Here is a 23386-nt window from a genome sequence, read left to right as displayed (position 1 = left end):
CAGCCTGGGCGGCTAAGAGAACATCACCTCCTCTGTGGCACCCGAGGCTGCCCATGTCCTCATCAGCAACTTCAACTCCGTTTTAACAAGTTCTTAAACTTATGAAAATCTTGCCCAGCTGCCGAAATAGCATGGATGACCAATAGTCTGCCCTGGAACTTCTACAGCCAAACCCCATAGGAAATGTGTCCCCTCTGACTCAATTCTAGAAAGTACCATCTTACAACACCCATTACTCGCTAGTTTCATGTGTCTTAATGTTGTAATAAAGAAAAGAAATGGGATCTTAAGAGTCAGTAACTGCTATGGCTAAGTAAAAATAAAATGAACGTACTCTCAACAAAATTCTCCAGTATGTATTCTGCGTAAGAAAAGCAAGTGAAATCAGAAATATCGTTGATGTTGTTTTACCAGGATACTCATTCTTCCTACTCAAGAGAAATGCAATCTTCAGCACAGCATTTTAACATTTTAATTCCATTCTTGTGCAACAAAAGCTGACAGAAAAACAATGGTACCTGCCACTCTCTGAAATCCTTGCAGTCCTGGCTTCTCCTGACACGACGAGACCACCTTAGACCTGTCGCCAGTGAGGCAGACCCCCGAGGAGAGCTTCCCGCAGACCCGGAAGTAATAGTTGTACTCGCCGGCGCGCACGATGGTGTCATTGAGGGCCAGGGGCTTCAGGTCGTACAGGCTGCCGTGCCTGGGGTCCTTCACCTCGCAGTTGTCTCCTTCAAGAACACAGGGGGAGGCGCCGGCAATCACACACACACTCACGCTTCCAGGCAAAAAGATCTACGGTTTTTAATCAGGTAAGGACTGTCTTCAAATGGGCGTTAAAAACCATTTCCACATGATTTTATTTTGTTTATATATATATTGCACCTTAACTGGCAAAGAGCATTCTAGAAAAGCCCCAGTCCCAGAATAAAGCCCCACTTCATCAAACAAAACAAAACCAAACCCCACATTAGTGTTTTCAAGTGGGAGAAGCCAAAAACAGATCAATTGGGTACACGAGGAAAATGTTACTGGTAAAATTAGCAATGTGCTAGAGTATAAAAAACTCAAGGATAAGAACCTACCCACCCTCTAAAAGGCATTTCACGATCCCACCCGTGGCCATTATCACAGGGTTTCATACCTAGGACGTTGCTCAGAACGTCTACAGCCTTCAACATTTGCAAAGACTCGTACAAGGTACCCGCAGGTCTCACCTTCCACTCTGACAATGGGACAGGCTTCCACTGTTCTCCAGACAAACACGTACTCGCAGTCGTCCAGGAGCTGGAACGTCGGGGAGCCCTGTAACATGAACCGACAGCTTGCTTCCTTTCCCCTTCATTTTTTTAAAAAATTAATCAAATGATAGCCACAATTAATATCTAATCTTTAACTTCCACGAGCAAAATATATAGCATTTCTTAAACACCTAAGACCTGGGGACTAATACGATCTAGTCAAATCCTAGGGATGGCCAGAAATCCACAAAAAACACAGGCAAGTTTTCAGTAGGATAGGAGATTCAGAGATTAAAGGAACATGGGGAATGGGACGGCCCACAGACAAAATACGCATTGTTGGTGTGAACACGCACTGATATCTGAGCACACTCGAACGTGATCCTGGTGGAGAAGCGCTGGGTCCCACACTTGTCGCCGTTGACATACACGATGGTCAGGGATCCGTTTGCCGCAACCTGAGGACTGATCTGTACCACACCCAGGTTCCAGCTGTTGCCTTCTGATACTAAGCAAGACCCCACCGCGCTGCCTGCAAGAACAGGAGACACGGTTTTGGGGCGAGGAACAGAAGGGAAGGGAGGGTGGCCCTAAGTCAAAAACAGTATGAACAGACGTAAATGAAGAGACCGCACAGAACTCACCGTGGCAGCCGGGGATGTAAGGCAGAGGATTGCAAACGCTCAAGTAGAAAGTCCTCTTTTTCCCATCAGCCGAGGTGTCAACGGCAGTCCACGGCTTCCGGACCGAGCTCAGGCCACTCAGGTCATACTCGTTTCCAGCCGAGTCTGGGACACAACAGAAACCTGCTGGAAAACTCTGCCTTCTCGTTAGTCTGCGGGACCACCTCTCACCCTGAGTAAGGACTGCTGGGGCGTGAGCCTGACAGTTGTCACCGAGAGAGAGAAGGACCGTGCAGGAGGCAGCAAGGCTTTGCCTACGGAACACACACACCCTCGGCCCTCACAACTGCCATTCACGGCCAGGTGGTGGCGCGCACCCACAGTCCCAGCTACTCGAGAGGCTGAGACAGCAGGATCGCTTGAAACCCAGCAGTTTGAGGCCAGCCTGGGCAACATGGCAAGACCCCATCTCTTAAAATACAAACAAAACCCTGCCCTTTACAAGGAAGCCCCACTGCCATGGAGGTGGCAGGGCCAACCCACAGAGGTCAGGCACCCTGGGGACACCGTTCAGCTTCCAAGGCATGGCTTATGTTCTAATGCCCATTTTTTTTTCTTTCTTGCTCAAATAAGCAGTTCTGCCATGTGCATTTAATTTTTTTTTTCCTGTGGTATATGTATACCACGGAGTAATACTCAGCTATAAGAAACAATGGTGATATAGCATCTCTTGTATTTTCCTGGAAAGAGCTGGAACCCATTCTACTAAGTGAAGTATCCCAAGAATGGAGAAATAAGCACCACATGTACTCACCATTAAATTGGTTTCACTGATCATCACCTAAGAGCACATTTAGGAATACCACTGATGGGGTGTCAGGCAGATGTGGGCAGGGGAGGGGATGGGTGCATACATACATAATGAGTGTGATGCGCACTGTCTAGGGGATGGACACATTTGAAGCTCTGACTTGGAGGGGGTGGGGGGGCAAGGGCAATATATGTAACCTAAACTTTTGTACCCCCACAATATGCTGAAATAAGAATTAAAAAAATTTAAAAAATTAAAAATTAAAAAAAATAATGATTTTTTTTCCTCTGAGTTTTCTTCTCTGTTCTTAAACAGCAACTGATCCCAAATCATAGCTTATAACTATTGATTGTCCAGATTCTCTTCCAGAAAAACATTATAACTCTAGGCATCATCCAAAGAAAATATGTAACACCAACGTCATGCAGCCTCTAAAATAAAACATACACACACACATACACGCATGCACACATACATACACACACGCCTTCATGGACATTCACACACACACTCGCTTTTGACAAGCCCATTAGTTCTTAGACCTCACAGCCTACCAGTGACTTGGCAATCCACTGGGGAAGGAACGCAGGCCAATGCAGTTTCAATTTCAAAGAACGTGTCCCGGATCCCTCGTCCAGAGTCGATGTCTTGATGCAGGAATTTAGCGATCCCTGGGTAAACGTCATCATTGCAAATAAAGCGGATGATAAAAGCATCCGAGGTACCTGTGGAGCAAGAAGGCCTGATTTTAAGAAGCAGAACAGTGTTCTGGACGCAGCCCATCAACACAGCGTGGCACCAGGATGACACCACTGCAGGCACAATCTTCACAGCCATTCGCTGACTCAATGGCATCACGGTGGTGAGGTCTGTGTCAAGGGACCTGGATTGAACACAAAGTGGCCAAAGTCGTTGAGACAGTGACCTATGTCAGGATGGGTTTATACCATGAGCCTAATGTCTAGGCGTTCTCACTCTTCTAGAAAATGTTCAAATTCCACATCAGTTTATCAATACAAACATCAAAAAACAATCTAACTCTCATTTATTGGTTAATTCAACAATTACTAAGTCTCTCCTCCCCACAGCAGTGAAAGAAAGGGAAGAAAACCCCTGCTCTGGGATGTGTTGGTCACAGGGGTACAAGCATGAAGGCTCAGGAGGGGAGGGCAGGCTTCGGTCATTCCAGAAACAGGGAGGCCAGCAGGACCGAGCAGGAAGAGCAGGGGCGGCCACGTCAGAGAGCTGTCATGGGCGTCCCATGGCCACCATGAGAGCACTGGTTTGTCCTCTATGTGAGACATGGAGCCACCAAAAGGCTCTGAGCTGAGAAGTGACATGATCTAATGTTTTAAAAATATCACTGACTGCTGCATTGAGTATAGACTACAGTAGCCCCTCTTTATCTGTGGGGGACACAGTTCAAGACCCTCAGTGGATGCCTAAAATCGTAAACCCTATATACACTATGATTCTTTGTATACATACATATCTGTGATTAAGTTTAATTTATAAATAAAGCACAGCAACAAATTAACAATAACCAATAAAACAGAAAGATTTTAACAATATACTGTAATACAACGTGAACGTGGTCTCTCTCACTGTCTCTCAAAATATCTTAATATTTTCAGACCACGTTTGACTTTGGAAAGCAAAACCACAGATAACAGGGGACTCCTATGTTCTGAGAGGACAAAAGCAGGAAGACCGATGAGGAGGCTCCTGAGCAGGGTGGGCGGCACAGGCCACAGCAGGGGAGAACTGACACCACATACTCAGGAAGAGGACAGTCTGTCAGGCACAGAACCGCCAGGGCCCCTGCTAGCTGCAAAAACAACATGGCTGTGAACTCACCTTTGGTGGCAGAAAGAGGCCCTTTGTAGGTGAGAGTTATGAAGCCCTCCGTGGACAACTGGAGGCTTTTCTCGAATCCCACTGGCCTTTCCGGCCTCAGGTCCTTTAGGTCTTCCGTCTCGGTGTCCCCCTCACAGCCAGACGCAGGTTTCCCGTCAATGGTCCCACACACTGGCATCGTGCCGCAGACATTGAACTGCAGGCCAGACAGCGAGAAGCACACAAACGAACTTAGGCTGTGTGACTTAACCATAGACAAAACCCCTAGTGACTCAAATTCCCACTGGGTTACCATTTATTAGTCAACTTACCAACCTTCCCACATGTGGACAGCTGAGTCCCAAAGTTAGTACATATAGTAAAAATCAAAGTCCAAATAGCAACACCCATAAATTGGCCCTAAGGTGCAGTGTACATCATTTCATTTATACAGCCCTGTAACTACAAATGCATAAAATAATGTACCATATATAATACAGGGAATATACATAAGCCATAATTTTATGATATTTTTAATTACAAAAAGTACATATAATTGAAGTCATGTTAATCACAAGTAAATATAAAATGATGCTCTTGTATTTCTTGAAGATGTTGATATCATTCTATTAAAAAGCAGTTACGTTTGCTGTAGTTGTGAAAATGAAGTAGAACATGCTCCTTGGTATGAAGTAGAGTGTGCCCTTTGGAATGAAGATACGGAAAGGACAGACTTCTACCTATTCAGTGTTGATGGACACTGAATACACAGTCTGCCTACAGAAAGCGTTTTTCTTAAAGACCAAAGTTTCCCACCTAAGAAATGGCCAATGAGGACTAGAGCCCACCAAGTGCTCTTGCTGCTGCACGGGCTTTGTTCAGGGGTCCCCAGTCACAGAAAGGCAGACTCCCTTTCCTTTCTTCAAGATCTTTCCTGCACATTAACCACAGCGCTGAGAGGTGCCTGGCTGTGCTCTGCCCGGCATCTGCACCCCACTGCAATCGGGGTGTTCAGGCATGCTTAGACACGTCCCACCTGGCAGCTCCAGCAGCATGGGGAGGCCGAGCCCAACAGGACGGAGCAGGGGGAATGTGGGGGCTCTGCCTGAAATGCCAAGCAACAGGATGGCCGGGCCCCCACGCCTGGGACCCTAGACCCCTTCCCATCAACTCTGTTTCTACTTTTCTTATCCTGAGTCAGTGTCTATTGTCTACAATATACTACCTCCTAACTGTCCTGCTAGTGGACAAGGCAGAGCCTCCCTGACCTGTTTCTGGCATGTTCTGTGGGGTTCATGGTCATCTCTCCTAGCATGTTCTCTATAGGGTTCAGGGAGGTTTCTGCCTGCCTCTCCCGACCTGTTATGCACCTGTCATATACACTTGTTATACAGCAACCTACTGTAAACCAAGCTCCGTAGTCACTACTTGGTAAATCAAACGGTACTAGTATTAACTTGAACACAGAGGCCGTTTTCGAACACGTTATGAAACAGAAAGATCCCTGTAAGAAGATGCTGGAGGACTGTGGGGAAGGGGACAGAGCCCAAGTGCTGCGAAGACACAGGTCCTGCTCCGGGGTTCTCCTGGCTGTGGGACAAGCTGTATGTTCCTTTGCATGAGGTATTTTACCTACAAAGTTCTCTTCTGCATGCAAATCTTTAAAGACTTTCTCATCCCAGCTTCCTGTTTTCAAAGCTTTTATTCCAATGTGGATTTTGTTACAAGCATTTAAACAAATCAAAATCAAGATTTTTAGAAAGGTTTCTCTTTCTAGCGGTGCTTCGTTTATAACAGAATGGCATTAATTTGGAGGTTTTGGAGGTTTTTCTATCTCAACGGCTCCAGACATACCACCAGAGCTGTTTATGAAAGAAGGGCTGTCACAAGATTCTACAACACAGCCATCCAGGTCGTTTCCCCTTTACAGGGTAATATAATTACCAATTCCTCTTGACTAGAGGTTCTCAAGCCTCAGTGAGCATCAGAACCACCTAGAATGCTGGCTGAACAAGAGTTTCTGACACGTGAGGTCCAGGGTGGGGCCCAAGAACCTGTATTTCTAACAAGTTCCAAGGTGACACTGATGCTGCTGCTCTGGGGACAGCTGCTCTACACACAGCAACAGATCAGGAATAACTTATTATTCAATGAATAACAGTCTTCATGTCGAACGAAACTGTACCAGGACGGTGGTGACAGTTTTACATCATTTCCCCCTTAATCTGGGTTTCTCTCCTCCTAAACTGAGAGCTGCTGTCACAGTGCTCTGGGCAATTCCTGAGGACACCTGCGTCCCCAGTCACCAGCTGCAGGTCACTTTAATGCTCTCTCTCCCAGTCTCAAAGCAAATTGGAAATTCATTGTATCGCTCTTACCACAAAAGTCTTCCCAATGCCTGAGAGCACGTATCCCTGGGAACTGTTCAGTGGGCTCAGATTAAACACAAATCCAGTGTTGGGATCCCTTATAGAGCAAGCCTACAGGAAACAAAAAGGGGAAAAGAGACACATTCAAAGCAATTCCACAGGAGCACGACAAACACAAAGCACCGCCAGAGCCCACACGTATGTACTTTACGAAATGGTGTTTCCCCGTTTATTTTAAAAACCCCTGTCAGAAACGTAGCCCTCCACGTATGGAATAACCTCTTCAAACACAGCACCTCAAGAATACCAAGTGCAATACCCGACTCAGATATTAAATTTACCTGAATTTTCCTCACCTCATAAGGCCTCAGATCTAAGGGGAAAGTGAGACCCCTAATTAATTTTTTAAAGAAGACAAACATCTTTAGAAATCTCATTTTCTGTCTCAGTTATTCACTTAAGGGTAATGATGGGTAACAAAATATGATCAGGTAACTCTTAAACGATTCCTTCTCCTCTTCTCGGTGTACTTAATTCTGCCCTGGGCCTCCTGTGTCCACTGAATGCAGGGAGGGGGCAGTGGCCACAGCCAAGAAGCACTGTCCACAGCAGGGGGCCGGGCATCCTCCATCCTTCCCTTACCAGGTGCTTACGAGGCCAGGACCCCGTGCTGGGTCACCCCTGTGCATAACCCACGCTCTCTGCTGCCAAAGAGCTTGCAGCCTGGCGGGAGGGAGACAGCAGGGAAACACATCCCACCATGAGGAAATACCCGGTACTGCGAAAGCAACTCACCACCCCGGGGAGGTCAGAGAGAGCATCACAGAGCAGTGCAGGGCCACGCTCTGCGGGGCATCCCGTGGGGGAGGGAGCGGACCCGGGCCGAGAGCAGGAGGAACTGGAGCTGCAGCGGACACCCGGCTGAAGCAGAGCGGACACTGGGCAACGTGCCGGAATCACAGCACTGCGAGCCTCAGCTGGCACATTAACACCTACGGGCTCTACGCTCTAGGCAGGATCATATGAAAACACACAGGCCTTACCCTGTAGACAGGATCACAGTTAAACCCATGGGCCTCACCTCTGGGTGATGGGCACTGAAGTGGTTTAGCTGTGGAGTACCCCACCAACTACTCAGACCCTGTGGTGCTATAGAACCCCCCCGAGTCCACCAGATGCCACTGCCACAAGGAAGGGACGTGGTATGGAGAAGGAAGGAATCCACAGTGAAGAGGCGGATGGGGGGTGTAAAACTGAGGGACCCGGTTCTTATTCCAGGATCTACCTGGGAGTGGGGGCTGGGGCAGGAATGCAGGATGACCCCCAGCCACCTGCTCTCAACACAGAGGGGACAGTGACGCAGTAACTGAGTCAGAAAGCAGGGGCAGGGCTCAGCTCAGGGCTGGGACACCTGGGTGGAGAGGCCAGGTGAGAACTCACAAACCTGCTCAGTATCTGTCGTCGTCTGAACAGGACAGGCAGCCTCCGTATTCCACAGGAAACTGACCACACACTCCCAGTTGAGAGAAAAGATGGGATGGCTGTTCTGAAAGGTCAAATCCAGGGAAGAGTCAATATAGTAACACGGAACTTGATCTAACCAGAAGAATGCTGGTCTGGTAGATAAAAACAGCTCAAATCTACTGAATGTTTACTATGGGCCCATCAATAAGCTGGGCACTTAATGTGCACTATCACCTACTGCTCCCATCATCCTGCAGAGGAGACATATCTCTCATGCTTGGAATGCTAAGAAATGCAGAGATCATGCTGGCAGTGAATGGTAGAGTCTTGGGACCCAAACCCAGGTCTGAGGCCAAGTCCACGCTGCTGAGAAACACTCTACCCCAAAAGTCGGATGCAGGAAGCCAGAGGCAAAAGGCGACAGCACGTTTGATTTCACTGACGTCAGCTAAGAATTGGCAAATCTGACTGTGACATCAGAGGTCAGGACAGGTGCTGAGAAGTGACAGGAGAGAACAGGAGGACATCTGGGTGGTGCTCATGTTCTCTTCCTTGATGGATGTTCTGGTTGTACAGCTGTGTTCAATTTGTGAAAACTCACCCGGCTGTTACTAAGTTGCAATTTGTGCATCCTTCTGTGTATGTGCTTCAATCACAAGTTTGCCCCGAACGTGCCACACCCCCATTCTGCGCGAGCACCATGCCCACAATGGTGAAGGCAGCTCACACAGTGATGTGCACCATGCACCAGGCGCTGCACTAGTTCTGCTAGCGTTTCTCGGCTGACGTCACCGTGACCCCCCAACCAGGTCCCACAGGCACCCACAACTGCAGATGAGGAAGCAGGCACAGAGAAGTTAAGACCCCTGCCAGGGCCACAGGCTAAGGAACGATGCTCGTCTGACCTGAGCCCACACCCTTCCCACCAAGGCTCTCTAACCTGAAGGCCCCACCACCTCCAGCTTTAGCAACGCTTCTCAGTGAAATGAAAACGCACCAGCTCCTTCCACCTGACAGCGTGCTTGTGAGAAGTGACCGAGCTCCAACCTGTGAAAGTTCTGAGACTTGCAAACTCTGAGTATGTGCCTCTTTCCTCACTCGGTGAGTCTACTTCCTGGATCCACACTGGCCACCAGGCCAGTAAGAGACCGCCAGCCATGGAGGGGCTCAGGCCAGTGCACCGAGGCTGTGCACAGAGGGCCATCATGTCCTCTGCGTTACCTTTCGTGTCAGAGGGCCGAAAACTGCCTGCGGATCATGCCAACGCCACCATTTTTTGAACAAAGGACCATGAAGTGGCATAAAGCTCAGCTGCACATGTGCATGCTTCTCCTTTCATAAATATTCATGACTCCTCCTGCAGCTTGTTAAATACTACCTTCGGCCACCCCACTCAGCATAAATTCCTGTCCCTTTAACCCTCCCTCGAAGGGCTTGCTCTTGGCTTCTGCCCGAGGCTACAGCCCCTGTGAGAAATGAAGCTCCCCTTTCCAAATGCATGAACCTCGTGATTCTCCAGTGCACAAGAGAGCTCTTTTTGAACTCTGAAGAAAGCATCTCCTAGACAAAATAGTATGTGAGCAAATGACGAAGAGAACCCGGGGGCTGCAGGCTGCTGGCATGAGAGTGACTCAGCGGCTCGCTTGAGCCACCCCGGAGGAGGCTGCCACCAGCTCTTAGCCAGTGCACCATGAAGGATTCAGCTGCTAAGGAGCACGACTTCCGATATCCCCACTCTGGATTCACCTCACCATCTGGCAATTTCCCAAAACCACAGGACCCTGGTATAAACCAAAACTCCAAGTGATAAAGCAATCGGTTTTGAGACAATAAAAAAAGTTCTGGAAAGGGATACAGGTGATGGATGCACAACACTATAAACATGCTTAATGTATTTAAGCCAAAAATGGTCAAAATGGTCAACTTTATGTGATACATATTTTATCACAATTTAAAATGAGAAGCAACTGAGACTGTACAGAATGAGCCCAAAGTATTTGTATATCGTTTTCTCCACTGTTCAGCCCTGGCTAATGAACTCAGAGCCAAAAGCGATCCCAATCACTGCCTCGACTTCTCAGCCTATTTCTTATTCCTGTTTTATTCTATATTTCACACACATCCTTTCTTGTCCACCCATGGCCAGAGCTACACAAAGCCTCAGCTTCCTCATCTATGGACTCCGGGGTTTGCACTGTTGGGGCTCAGAAAGTGATACCCCCAAAGACTGGCACTCTGCCAGGCTGAGAGACCTTAGACCCTGCCTTGTTCCTTCCCCAGACCCCAAGCACAGGGAGGGGCTCCCTCTGGAATTTCCTCATCTAACCAAGAAGCTTCTTTGCGAAAGAAACACAATTACCTTCCATCCCCTTCCTGAAACCTCATTTCATTGGGAGATTTTTTATTACTGCTTCAATCTCACTGCTTGTTGTCGGTCTGTTTAGGATGTCTCTCTCTTCCTGACTCAGGCTTGGGAGGTTGTGTGTTTCCAGGAATTTATCCATTTCCTCTACATTTTCTAGTTGTGTGTGTAGAGGTTTTTATAGTTTTCGCAGATTATATTTTGTATTTCAGTGGTATCAGTTGTAATGTCTCCTGTTTGCCTATTAATTTGCCTTTTGTCAGTTGGTTTCCAACAAACCTTCAGAGGGCAGAGGGGAAGTTCTCCCTTGGCCCCTGCAGGACCAAACCGTCTCTAAGACCCTGCTCCACTGCCGTGATCCTCAGATCATCAACTCAGAGAACTAAGAGAAGACGGTGTCTGCACAACGCAAAGAAAAAAATCCACATCTACAGAGCACCAAACAGTATACGGCACGCTGGAGGCTCCAACTCCACAGTGGAAGATAAGGCTTAAACTTCAGAAATCACAGCCACAGAAGTACCACGAATGCGCTCCCTGCCTGCTCACATTTAGACCACACGCTGACAGTAAGCAGAACTAAGACCAGCACAGCTCCTCTACCCACCCCAGATGCATTCACTGCTGTTAAGAGGCACATCAGGTGGTGCCCAATCAGAAAAGAACCCAAAGCGACTGAGGTCGTGGGCCAGGAGCAGCGCCCTACCAGGCTGCCGCGGGAACAGACGAGGTGGATCCTCGTGGTGTAGGTGGTCAGTCTGCCGTCGCTGGTGGTGCAGGCGGAGCCATTCACGTACTCCAGGAGAAGGCTGCCACTGTCCTCGATCACAGGGCCTGTCCTTGCCATTCCCAGGTTACTGACGGAGACTGCTTCAACAAAGGAATCCTGCAACAAAACTGTCTTGTTAGTCTCTTCCCTCTGAGGGGAAAACAAATGACTTTTTCATTATTAACAGTCGATTCATCATTCATGGTAGTTACGTTCTATAAAGTTGCAGCAAACAATAAATTATCAAATACTGAACAATTGCTCCAAGGAGAATTATGTAATAAATATACACAGAGCTCATGTAGGTTATCATCCTGAATCCTAAAAACAACTCATGCTGACAGATTCTATTTCCTTTATTTTACAAAAGAGGAAAAAAGGTTCAGAAGTATTAAATGACTCACCTGAGGCTGCCCCACTAACCGGTGCCAGCGCACAGATTCAGACCCTGTCCCACTGGCCCCAGAGGCAGAGCTCCGCCCACCCTGCACTGCCCCACCCTCTCCTTCCTCTGGCCACCTTGGTGTGAGGCCGAAACAAGAGGGCAGAGTGTGGCCTTGTTCAACCTCAACTAGGGACGTGTATGTCAGGCCGCTACGCACATCCAGGAATGACTAAGAAAGTGCTCTGTGTACTGATTTTGGGGTTATAAATGTTAGCAAGTAGGCACATTCACAGATATGGATTCTGAAAGGAACAAGGACTGGCTGTACTTTGAGGTCATTGCTCCAACTAAGAACACACACTTGCGCACAAGTGCACACAACCGGAAGCTCAATTCTTAACCACCAGCGCCATCTCACCACCTTCCTTTAAAAAACCTCCAAGCTGCCATTAATATATGCCAGGAAAAGTACATTCCTGACATGCTATTTTTACAGAAGCCAACTTCCAGAGCACACAGACATCCTTATTTTAAGATTTACCGTGTACAACGACCACGAAGCAACGTGCAAGGTCCCTGCAGTGACTGCATCAACCCAGTGAGGACGCACAGCTCAGCAGCTCGAGTGCGAACTCACGTGGGCATCTAGTCCATCCACGGCAATTCACCCAAACCAGTTTTTTCCCTCTAATTAATCCAGAAGCAAGAGCCCTTGGAAGCAAAATCTCTTTTTTACAGATGTCTGCTGAAGCCCTCACAGACACTTTTGGATTCAGGCTAGAGACAGCCATTAAGCACTTCTTCACCCTTTAAATGATCAAAGGTCCCCAAAACCACAGCATTTTCTGTTTCTTAAATTTTAAATCTGAACCATGATTTGAACGTGACACACATCTGCTCGGGAGGCAGACTAGTTCACAGGAAGCCTGGTTCTTACGCAGAGGGCTTCGCCGGGGCAGCCAGGCCTGCTTTGGTCTGGCGTCCCAGAATACCCACCTCCACTCACTAAGCCGTACACTTAGGACGGAAAATAAGACCAACGGGGCAGACAGACTCACTTGATCCTTTTCGTATTTCATCTGGCACGCCGACGCGTACCGGTCACAGCCCGGCACCGGATTCAGAGGCCGACACACATTTATGTAGTACTTCCTCCAGGTGACGTGTTCCCCCGAGGTGTCCATGGCATACCAGTTTCCTCCACGACCGCCTTCAGATTTTGCTAGCCTAAAATTTCAAAGGAAAATGTATACTTTTAAGAGCTTATACATTTCAGTCTGAAAATGTATTTCGAAGTAGTTAGAGAAATGAAGATATCAGAAGAAACATGCTCTACCCATCAAACTACGAGAGTCTGGCTCACCTGACTCAAGACACTGTGATCACACTTGACCTTCACTACACTCAGCATGCAGTGGCCCTAAACCCGTCCCCCATGCTTCCGTACTGACAGTCACTGGTTTAAATGACAAAGCTGAAGACTAAGGCTGTGGCGAAGACCGGCTGATGCAACCAGACCACTGTTAGAATTCATTCTGCTTAAAGCGCCCCATCTTGGCCCTGCACCCCCATCGCCAGTTCAGCCACACGCTCCCCAGTTCCACCCACCCCCCAGCATCTGCACTGGACCAGGGACCAGAGCAGCTGCCCCTGCCTCACCTGGAAAGATCGTACTGCTCCAGTGTGGAGGGGTCAGTCACCACACACTCCAGGGGCTCCTCTGGGCAGGCGTAACTGGTGTACCACCGGAAGTTGTAGGTAGAGTTGTCCTCTTCCTAAGTGCGTGACAGGAGAGATTTGAGGGCTAGAAACTAGAAACAGACACGCTACACAAAGCCAGCATTCAAAACGTGACAAGGGCATTGTTTTAAACAAAAACCATATGAAAGAAAGCTTACTTTGCCCATCTCTTTTCATTTTATTGAAAAGAAGATTGCCTGGTAATAAATTAAGACAGAAATTTAGCCCCTGTTAAGTGGGGATAAAGGATGATTTTTGATGCTTTTGCATATTTAGTACCCAAAACTGACAGTCTTGTGGGCTATCACTGAGGTGTCCAGCCCACTAAATAAACAGCTTAAAAAACTGTGCCCTGGCGAATCTAAAAGGACTAATTATGGTGGTGATTTGGCCAGGAACCCAGGGTAGTAATAGCTCTGCGTCTAAATAAAGGGTCCACAAGAGACTTGCCTATCCCCAGGGACTGCTACGGGGAACAATTCCTACCTGATATTCAGGCAAGCCTACTCCAGCGTCTCGATCACAGAGAAAAGTGATCAGGGTGGACCGTGGTGTGTGCCTTTCATTATTGTAGGGCGTGCCATCCTTGTAGTTCAGCTGGATCATCCCATCGTAATACGAGAGCTTAGCATTACTCAGTCCCAAGTTCCAAGTCTTCTTATCACTAAAACAAACACGAATTTCTCTCACAAAGCCCCAGTGAGCAGGGGCATCCCGAGGCTGGTGGGTGGCGTGCGGGGCTGCCAGGGCGGGGCAGGGGTGCAGACCACAGGCGCCCTGCTCTCTAAGTGCAGGGGGGGAGCACCAGCCACCCCACCAGGACCCAAATCTGCTCTCGGAGAAGTCTGTGCATCTAGCAGCTGAAAAGCACAAGACGCACAGAAGGAAGGGGTTAGCAAATCCACGTTTCTCTCCCAAGGATGCGGCTTGCTCCTTTGCTGGGAAATTAATGTCCTAGCAGCTTTTAGGCCAGGCTTTATCAGCATTTAAACGCTTATTGTAAGGCAACGGCATTAGAAGAGAACACATCTATTCCTGAATAAAATACCCGTGCACACAAATCCCTAAGGATAAACCCGTAACTGAAAAGCTACTTGCCTTCTGGCCACCTGACAGGCCCCCGAGCCTGGCTGACAGGAGCCCGCAGACACCGCACCACAGACGTTTATGTAAAAGTCATACTTCCGTGTCTCAACTTTATAGGCACCGCTTTTCTTTGTGAGGGGTGACAAATCAAAAGAAAACCCTAAGTGAGAATAAAAACAATAAAAGTAGGTAAGGTCAGTCAGAACATGCTCAAAAGGGCAACCTCACCCCATGGTCTCAAAGAGCAGTTCTTCCCAAGGCTTCCCGCTGGCAGGAAGGCGCTCAGCAGGCAGGAAAGACACTTTCCCCTGTCGGGCCACCGGAGCCACAGTCACCAATGTTTCCCTTGGAGGCGGATCCAACACTGTCAGTCCCTGTTACTGCATTAGCCTAAAACCCCATGCAAAACCCGTAACTGCTGGTCTAATAAACAACCTGCCTGTTGCACGTAGTATGACCACAATATAATGGCCTTCCTGTAAAGTCTCTCTAAGGTAGGTTTCTTGGCTAGAATTCATGCAACAAGCCTTTTCAAAAATGAGTTATTCCCTTGTGTCCTTAAGGTTTTGCGTTCAGCAAACCTACTTCAACAATGATCAAGATAGCATTTTCAATATCTCAAATAAGCCCCAAATCAGACTTTCAGAATTTTGGTCAAACAGCATTAATAAAATTCTAATGCAGGTTATCTCGAAAAACACTCACAGGAAATGTTTAGGAAAATACTAAGTGGTTGCAAGCCACACTAAACTACGGAGGTGCTGCCCAGACACGCACCTGCCTGGGAGTCGAAGACCGTGCAGTTTTCTCCTTCTGTCTTAGACAGCACGCAGGCAGCAGCCGTGTGCCACTCGAACTCGTAGAAGCAGCCACTGTCCCCTGAAGTTCTGAACACTGGAGCGCTTTCTAGATCACCTGTCCGTGGGGGAAAAGAACCACTACTCCATTAGTTCCTAAAGATCTCGCTTCCTTCTTATTCTCTTAAAAACAGACTTGGAAGCGGCAGCGGGAAATGAAGTACAACACACCAAGGGCCAAAAATGGCCCCACAAATCCCAGATGGTGCCACTTGTCCGTGGAGACAGACAGTGGAAAGGTGCGCCAGGGGCTTGGCTGGGGGGCAGCGAGGAGTCAGTGTTTAATGGGGGCTGAGTTTCAGTTTGGGAAGATGAAAAAGTTCTGCAGATGCATGGTGGTGGTGGGCGCACAACAACGTGACTAAAGAAAGCCCTTAACGTCACTGAACTAGTGGCATTAAAAACAGTTATGATGGTAAATTTTATGTGTATTTTATCACCATTTTCTAAAATAGTACATTTTATTTTATGTATATTTTACCATGATTAAAAAAGCAAAAAAGGCATGTTGTTCCTAGCCTTTGACCTTCTCCAACAGCTGGGAACTTATCCAAAGGAAACATTGCAACGAGACAGAGAGAGGGGACATGTAATAGCACAATACCAACACTGGAAACACATTATTAATACAACAATAGGGAAAACATTTAAAAATAGTAAAACCACACCACATCGACAAGGAAGTCTCTAGAAATTATAAATAGAACTGTGAAACACAGAAGAACATTCACAAAATACCACATTTTGAGGAACATTAAAATGTGTGAATATACAAAAATTTTGACAGTAATAACATATACGTAAAATACAAGAAATGAAAATTAACATTTTGTTTAAATGATGAGATCATGAGCAACATCTTAAAATGATTTATGATTTTTCCCCCTTTGGAGGAAGTTAAGCAACATACACAACTGACCCCGTATCACTCCTAAGGAAGAGGATGCCGTGCTGAGACTCGCATCTCCCTTTGGACACCATCTGGTTTCTCCATTTCTGGATTGGTTTTGGGTGGGACATGGGGGAAAAAATCCAACTGATGCATCTCTTAACACCAAAGAGTCTAGAACCTAAAATGCTTAGCACCACCCCTTGCTGGCTGATCACCGTGCAGTGGCCAATGAGGAACACAGAAATGAAGACTGCAGGACACCTCTGGCAAGAGCCCGTAAAAGATTTTATCTTTTTTTCTCTTTAAATCTTTACCTGGCTTGCACACAAGTGTGATATTAGTTCTTATTTTCTTGCCATCACCACAATCGTCACCATCTGAATACGAGAGTTGAATGTTTCCTTTCTCCTTTGTGGGAGAAGAAATAAATTTTCCCAGATTTTTACTTCCATTCTTATCTGGAAAAGAGAAAGTAGGAAAAAAACCCAGAAGACGAGGTTAAAAATGATCACGACACAAAGATGGGGGAGGAAAAACTCAGCCCAAATCCAGCAGGTGCACCACGGCCTCTTCTCCAGCCACCTAGCCCACTGGGGCAGGCAGCAGATTTTCTTCTTTTTACTATTATTTTTGTAGAGATGGAATCTACGTTGCCCAGGCTGGTCTCAAACTCCTGGACTCAAGCGATCCTCCTGCCTTGGCCTCCTAGACTGCTGGGATTACAGGTGTGAGCCACCCTGCCTGGCTCAATAGGTTTTCTTGCGTGACACATTTGGGCAGTAACAGCCACACTGGAGCCTCCAAGGCCATCTGTAGGCCTGGCAGGAAAGTGCCCTGAATGACACACAATGTCTGCCAAGGGCACAAGAGACAAACAGCCTGCAGGTGTACCATCACTGCTTGTAAAATCACACTATCCCCCATTTTCGGGACCTCAGCTACCCTAGGCCACAGAGTCTTGAAAGCACAGCCGAGGGGTCAGAGTTTGTCTCATGACCAAAGCAGTGACTAACTAAACCTGTTCAGCAGCCCGAGTAGGTGGCCACTTACTTCTTGGTTCAGTTGATTGTTACTATAAAGTGTTAAAACTCTGTCACATACTCCTGCTTTTAAAGACACACCATCAATTCTGAATATCTGGATAATTCCTAAAATCCAACCAACGCTCACAATTCCTTACTGAATATTTATAGTAGATTCTCATTACTCTCATCACCTGGCATTTCCAAGGTGAGTCTTAAATGAAAAACAACTAATGTGCTAAATATCTGTATCAAACCGAGAAGTCTCTGCATGACAGCTATAGGACCAAAACAACTACAGCAAAAGGAACCTAAGCACTCTTTTACAAGGTTACAACTGAGATTCCACTTCCCTTAACTTTTGAACAATTGCAGACAGTCAAGTTTAAAAAATCAAAATTGGCTTTACACAGGTACTGGCAATGTTATTCTTCAGGTCACAAACTGAAGAGATGATAAAGTATTTTCCAACATGGTTCTTTCTACTACCAGTTATGGCTTCAGCCAAAGTCAGGAGGCTCTGGCCAACCTCAGGATTTCAGCGTACCTCGCGCAGTTACTGACATTTAAGTCATTAAAAAAAAATTTTTACCACCCTTTATATGCTGAACCCAGAAAGAGGAAGCTTAGATAAACCACAGGAGGATTTCCTAACTCATCCAAGCCGAATGCAGCATGCCTTGGGAAAAGCATCACCCCGACCTTCCCGCTGGGCACGACTCACCCACTGCGCACACGGCCGCGTCCTCAGGACAGCCTCTCGCCTTGCCTTCCCGCAGCACTCTGTGGCAGATATTAATGAAAAAATGCTGCTTTTCTGTTTCCGTCTGGCTGCCATCCACGGCTTCCCAATTCTGTTCCGGTTCTGTGACCAAAAAAAAAAAAAAAGTTTCTTTTAGTCAAAGGCAATGATGATTTCTCCGTGAGTCACACCTAAACTGTGATTAAGCCAAATGTCAAGGGCCCAAAGCTCCCCAGGCATTTGGTCACTCAACCCCCAGCACGGATCCGGAGCTGGGCAGGCTGAAGGCACAGAAACTCGCTGAGATTCTCCGGTTTCTCGTTTAGTGTGACGGAAACAAACTATGCCCCAACACTCCTTCAGAAAAGCCGTCTCAACCAGGGGTGGAAAATTAAACAGTACAGTTCTCCCCGGCCCCACCATATAAAATCAGAACCTAAAAACCAAATCAGGAAGCCAGCCCGTGTCTTGGGACCTGGCAGGAAGGCAGGCCACCGACAACGTGCCCAGCTTCAAGGCACGTTGAAGGCCGATTCGGCTAAAAGAGACCCACAGCTCGCACACGTACGCAGACTGCGTGCGGGACACGATGCTCGGTACCACGGAAGATAAACAAGATCCGTCTGGCCACTGAACTCACAGGCCACAGTGAACAGACGCTGACGGAAACCCTGCAAAGGGCGAGGGGCACACGCTGAACGCTGGGCCACGGCAGGCAGCGGAGTGGCCACAGAGCAAACCACCCCATAAACAAACAGTCACCAAAGTAGTAAACCAGAATTGTGTGAAGACGGACATAAAGACATAAAAATACATGTTCTCATGTGAAAATGCTCCTTTGCAAGTTCGGACTGGGGCTTGGAAGGCAAGAACACCAACCCCCGGCAGTGGCGAGGCAACACTCACGGAGAGCTGTGCTGACGTGAACAGCCTACAAGAAAGCACACAAGACTGGGAATGCAAACAAGGACCCGCCTAAACACTGGGAGTCTGGTTGGCGTGGACTTTGTTAGGCAGCAGGGAGGGGTTTGCCTTCCACCTCAGTGCTTTCTCAGGGCTGCGGCCATCTGCATGCAAACGCTACACAATACTCCAGATTCCTAGAGAACCAGAGCCAGGTCAGAAGTCTCTGAGTGAGTAAATGCATCTCTGCATCCCTCCACAGGTCCTAGGTTGTGTCTTATGCACAGTGATGTTTCAAAAAGAAAAGCTGTCTCAGGGGCTCTAGTACGACCATCGGCCTACTGCCAGCGCTCGGGCTGCAGGACAACCTGCTTGAGCAAACACGGTGGGACGCGGCAGCACCAGCCCTTGAGGGTCTCCGAGTCTGACGCTAGACAGAGCTCTTTGCACTGCACGGAAAACCAATTTCTTCATCAGCACACACCACGGCGCCGAGGCACCTCCCTAAGACAGAGCATTTATAGCAGAGCTCCCGTGTTCAAGGCCAGAGGAAGCTCACACACCACAAAAGAGAGATTCCTCTTCCTAACATTGTACTTTCCAAGCCAGACAGGACTCAGGAGACACAAGCAACAATCCTGTCACAGCTGGTAATTACGTGACTTTTCTGAGTGGCAATTACATGAGGCAGGTCATTCTCTCCACCTCAGGGACAATCTCACCTTATGGAGGCAACTGGCCTCTATACACCTAGTTCCAGGGCTGCCAAAAGGGTAAAACCACAAATCCCCCAGGAAGGTGGGCTGTCCCTGTCAGAAGTTCCCATTCTTACTATTCCATCTTCTCTGTTTCCTGCTACACTCCAAGGGGGCAGCAGGCCGTGCTGCCAAGGCCACTGCGGCAGCCTGGGTGCAAGCCCTGCCTCACGCGGGCAGAGGTAGCACGGCACAGCGGCCCCAGGGCGCACCGTCCTCGCAGGAGAATGGGGGCAGGGAATGTATACCCCATGTCACAGACAGGAAAGCGGCAGCAAGACAGGGGGTAAGAGCACAAGGCGGAAAGATTTGAACTGACCCTCAGCTCCACCCTCGGCCCGACAGCTCCTGCGTTCAGTGGGAATACCACCTACCAGAAGGCTGACGTTAAGAGCTGAAATTTAAAAAATAAAAGCTTCTAAACACGAAGCACAAGGCCTGCCACACAGTAGGCACTGAGGTAGTTTTCGCTAAACTATGGTAAGATTGGCCCAGGGAAACACAACGAGAAGATGGGAGTGCCGGTCGCGGTGCAGGTGTTTCAGCTCCCAGTGCAACATTCTTCTGCCGATTCGTGCAGCTCCATGTGAAGGGGCTGCACCCCAACTAGCTGACAACCAAAAAAACAGTAACAGCGTCCCCAAAAGTATTCACCAGGAAACGCCCCATGAATGCACCGACTGAGACCCCACGGCGAGGACAGAGCTACCTGAGTGGCGGGCCAGCGCGGACAGGTCGTAGCGCTTTTCCCCGTCGGTGGCACCGCAGAGGAGGTCTTCCTTCTCTTTGACACAAGCGTATTTCGTGTCCCACGTGAAGAAGTAGGTGCAGTCGACCTCTCCGGTGAACACGGGAGACCCTCTCCCATCGTTACCTGTATAGTTCAAGAGGAAAAAATAAAACCCCATTATGTGACCAAAACCAAGGAATGTCTAAGGAGCAAGGGAAGAAACAGTCAACAGGACCAATGCCAATTGTCCTGTTAAAAAAATTCAAGTTCAGATTTCTCAGAAGCCCTTGGGGTCAGAGATTAGAAAGGCTTGTATTACGTTTCAGATGCTTAAACATAAGCCCTCGCAAGCAGGCCTGCGTCCTTTTCATCTTGGTAGAGCGGCGTCACGAGCTTGATAGAAAGCTGTTTACAATGCGTTCTGTGATAAGATGAGAGGAGCGTGCACGAGGGAACGTGCAGGCAGCCAGCAGACCCTGGGTCAGCTGCCAGCAGGATCGTGGACCTCTCTGGGCGAGGACAGGGACTCACAGAGGGGAGGGCAGAGACCAGGGCTCTAGTGCCAAGAGTGCTGCTGACTTAATGATGTGACCCTGAGCAAGACAAGACCCCTGGGACTCTCCCTAATGTGGAGGCAAAAGAGCAGAGAACACATACAGTCGCTCCCACTGAAGCGTGCCAAGATCCCACGCCAGCCCCACGATGTTGGTGGCACACCTCCAAATGGCACAGGCATTCCCGTGGCTCCATCAGGGCATCTGTCTGTAATGCCCTCCTCAAATCCAGCTTCTTCCTCCTACCCGCCCCCCTCGCATGAGCCCCACAGACGTCCCATCCGTTGGCTGAACAGCACAGCTCCTGTCTGAAAAGCGGCTCTTCACGGGCTGCTTGCCCATCCCACAGAGCCCGGGATTCGGCAGCCTTTGCGGACTTCCCCCTGCTGGAAATCCCATCTCCTCGCCTTTCCAGGCCGGTGGGCCTCGGACACAAAGCTCCCTTTTCCACCCCGTGATGATTTAAGAATCCTTGTCTGGACCTCCCACGTGCTTGGCCTCCTGAAGGTTTGGTGTCCTGAGTTGTTAAATGTTCTAAGGGAAAAGGAAGACCTTGTATTAAGAGCAAATGGTATTTCAACTGTAATTGCTACTACATCTTTAATATTATAATCATTGTAATTAAAATACCAGCAATAGCAGCTGCTCTATACCAAGCACAACCTGAGCCAGGCACTAAGCTAAGCATCTCAGCTGCACGAGGGCTGGCTGTGGGGAAACAGGCTCTGCTTTAAGAACTTTATTATAGATACAGCCACGTGCTACGTGACACTGACGCTTCAATGACAGGCCACATACACAATGTCGGTCCCATAAGATTATAATACTGCATTTTCCCTGTACCTTTTCTAAGTTTAGATAAGTTTAGACACTCAATATTCACCATTGTGTTCCAATTGCCTACAGCATTCAGTACAGTAACGTGCTGTACAGGTTTGCAGCCTAAGGACAGGCTACATCATACAGCCCAGGTGAGCAGCGGGCTCTGCCATCTGGGCTTGGGATGAGACACTCTACCATGTCCACTCGGTGACAAAATCACCGTATAACATATTTCATCCTCAAAACCCTACGGCACAGGTACAATTTTAGCCCCATTTCATAGACTTAGGGTGGCTAACTAACTTGCCTGTGGTTTCACAACTAAAAAGTAGAGGATTTGGGAATCAAACGCAGATGGTCTAGCCTCGGCCAAGCTCGTAACCACGAGGTAAAACCTCCTACTCCACTGTGGGGGTTTTTTTCTATTTTTCTTTTTTTTTCCCCCTCTGTTTTTGATTGGTTGGTTTTGTTCTGAATAAGTACTTCAAACTATTTGCTTTAAAAAGAGTGACTTCCACCTCCCTTTCCCAGGCACAGTGGACAACTAGAGCCCGCCACCCCTCCTGGGCCCGAGCTGCCCTGTGGTGGAATAACTCAGTACTCATTTATCTAGTTTAGGAGTAGTTTAATCCTACTGGATTCCTGTTTCACTATTGGGAAAAGATTAGTGTTTCTGCAAACTTGAAATAGTCACTGTGTTTTTCTTTCACCAGATAAATTTGAATTATTTACAATTAAGTAACACTATGAACGGTCCTAGCTACTCATCCCTACTTTGGAGCTGGTTTTGCATCTGAGACTTACTAATGATCTGCAGGCAGAAACAACCATTGGTATGCATCTTACGTGTATTCTTTCCTCAAAAGATTTTAGGAGAGTAAGAAGCTACGCTCCTCTCTACCAAAGGGGCTTTGCCTCCAGAAATCACAATTCCTGGGGCCTGTGGTTTCTCTCCGTCCGTCAACACCACCAGCGTCAGCTCTGCACAATCTCTCCCTCACTCACACAGTCCCTGAGGCTCCAGCCTGGCTCCCCAGGCTCCAGTTGCTTCTGCAGCACACCCCTTTCCTACGTGGCCTGGTCCAGCCAAGGGGGAGGGGAGATTTCCGATGGAACCAAGCTCTCTGCCCAAGGAGCTGGTGACAGCACTCCCCCTCCCTTACTGTGGCAAAGACAATGCCACCTATTCCCAAAACCCTCCCAACAAAGCACCTAACATCTCTCTTCCCAGGCTCCTTGTTACAATCGTAATGAAAACAGCCTAGTAAAACACTGGTTTTGTGATATTAGGGTATCACTGTTCATTTTGTGAAGTACAGTAATGGTATTGGATTTACATAAAGGAATTGTTCTTTTTTGGCATCGGGTGGGGTGATATGATCCATCAACGATATATGGTTTAAAAGAAACAAATCTAGCC

The 23386-nt window shown here is 48.0% G+C and overlaps 1 protein-coding gene across 2 annotated transcripts in view; it reads right to left on the bottom strand.

The window, feature by feature from the left end:
- Window positions 1-23386, bottom strand: part of IGF2R (insulin like growth factor 2 receptor) — a 101600-nt gene that overhangs the window by 30658 nt on the left and 47556 nt on the right. For both annotated transcript variants that reach the window (XM_069487463.1, XM_069487465.1), the window contains 17 exons: window positions 20570-20734; window positions 18185-18325; window positions 16753-16896; window positions 15467-15604; window positions 14702-14849; window positions 14090-14267; window positions 13523-13638; window positions 12922-13090; window positions 11416-11595; window positions 8328-8429; window positions 6893-6994; window positions 4536-4731; window positions 3233-3403; window positions 1889-2032; window positions 1601-1776; window positions 1221-1308; window positions 519-734 (listed from right to left, as the gene is read on the bottom strand). In XM_069487463.1, coding sequence (XP_069343564.1) covers window positions 519-734; window positions 1221-1308; window positions 1601-1776; window positions 1889-2032; window positions 3233-3403; window positions 4536-4731; window positions 6893-6994; window positions 8328-8429; window positions 11416-11595; window positions 12922-13090; window positions 13523-13638; window positions 14090-14267; window positions 14702-14849; window positions 15467-15604; window positions 16753-16896; window positions 18185-18325; window positions 20570-20734 — 2574 coding nt within the window. The remainder of the gene's footprint in view (window positions 1-518; window positions 735-1220; window positions 1309-1600; window positions 1777-1888; window positions 2033-3232; window positions 3404-4535; window positions 4732-6892; window positions 6995-8327; window positions 8430-11415; window positions 11596-12921; window positions 13091-13522; window positions 13639-14089; window positions 14268-14701; window positions 14850-15466; window positions 15605-16752; window positions 16897-18184; window positions 18326-20569; window positions 20735-23386) is intronic.

This window comes from Eulemur rufifrons, chromosome 15 (genome assembly GCF_041146395.1).
Source record: "Eulemur rufifrons isolate Redbay chromosome 15, OSU_ERuf_1, whole genome shotgun sequence".
NCBI classification, from domain to species: Eukaryota; Metazoa; Chordata; class Mammalia; order Primates; family Lemuridae; genus Eulemur; species Eulemur rufifrons.
This window is presented reverse-complemented; position numbering and strand designations above follow the sequence as displayed.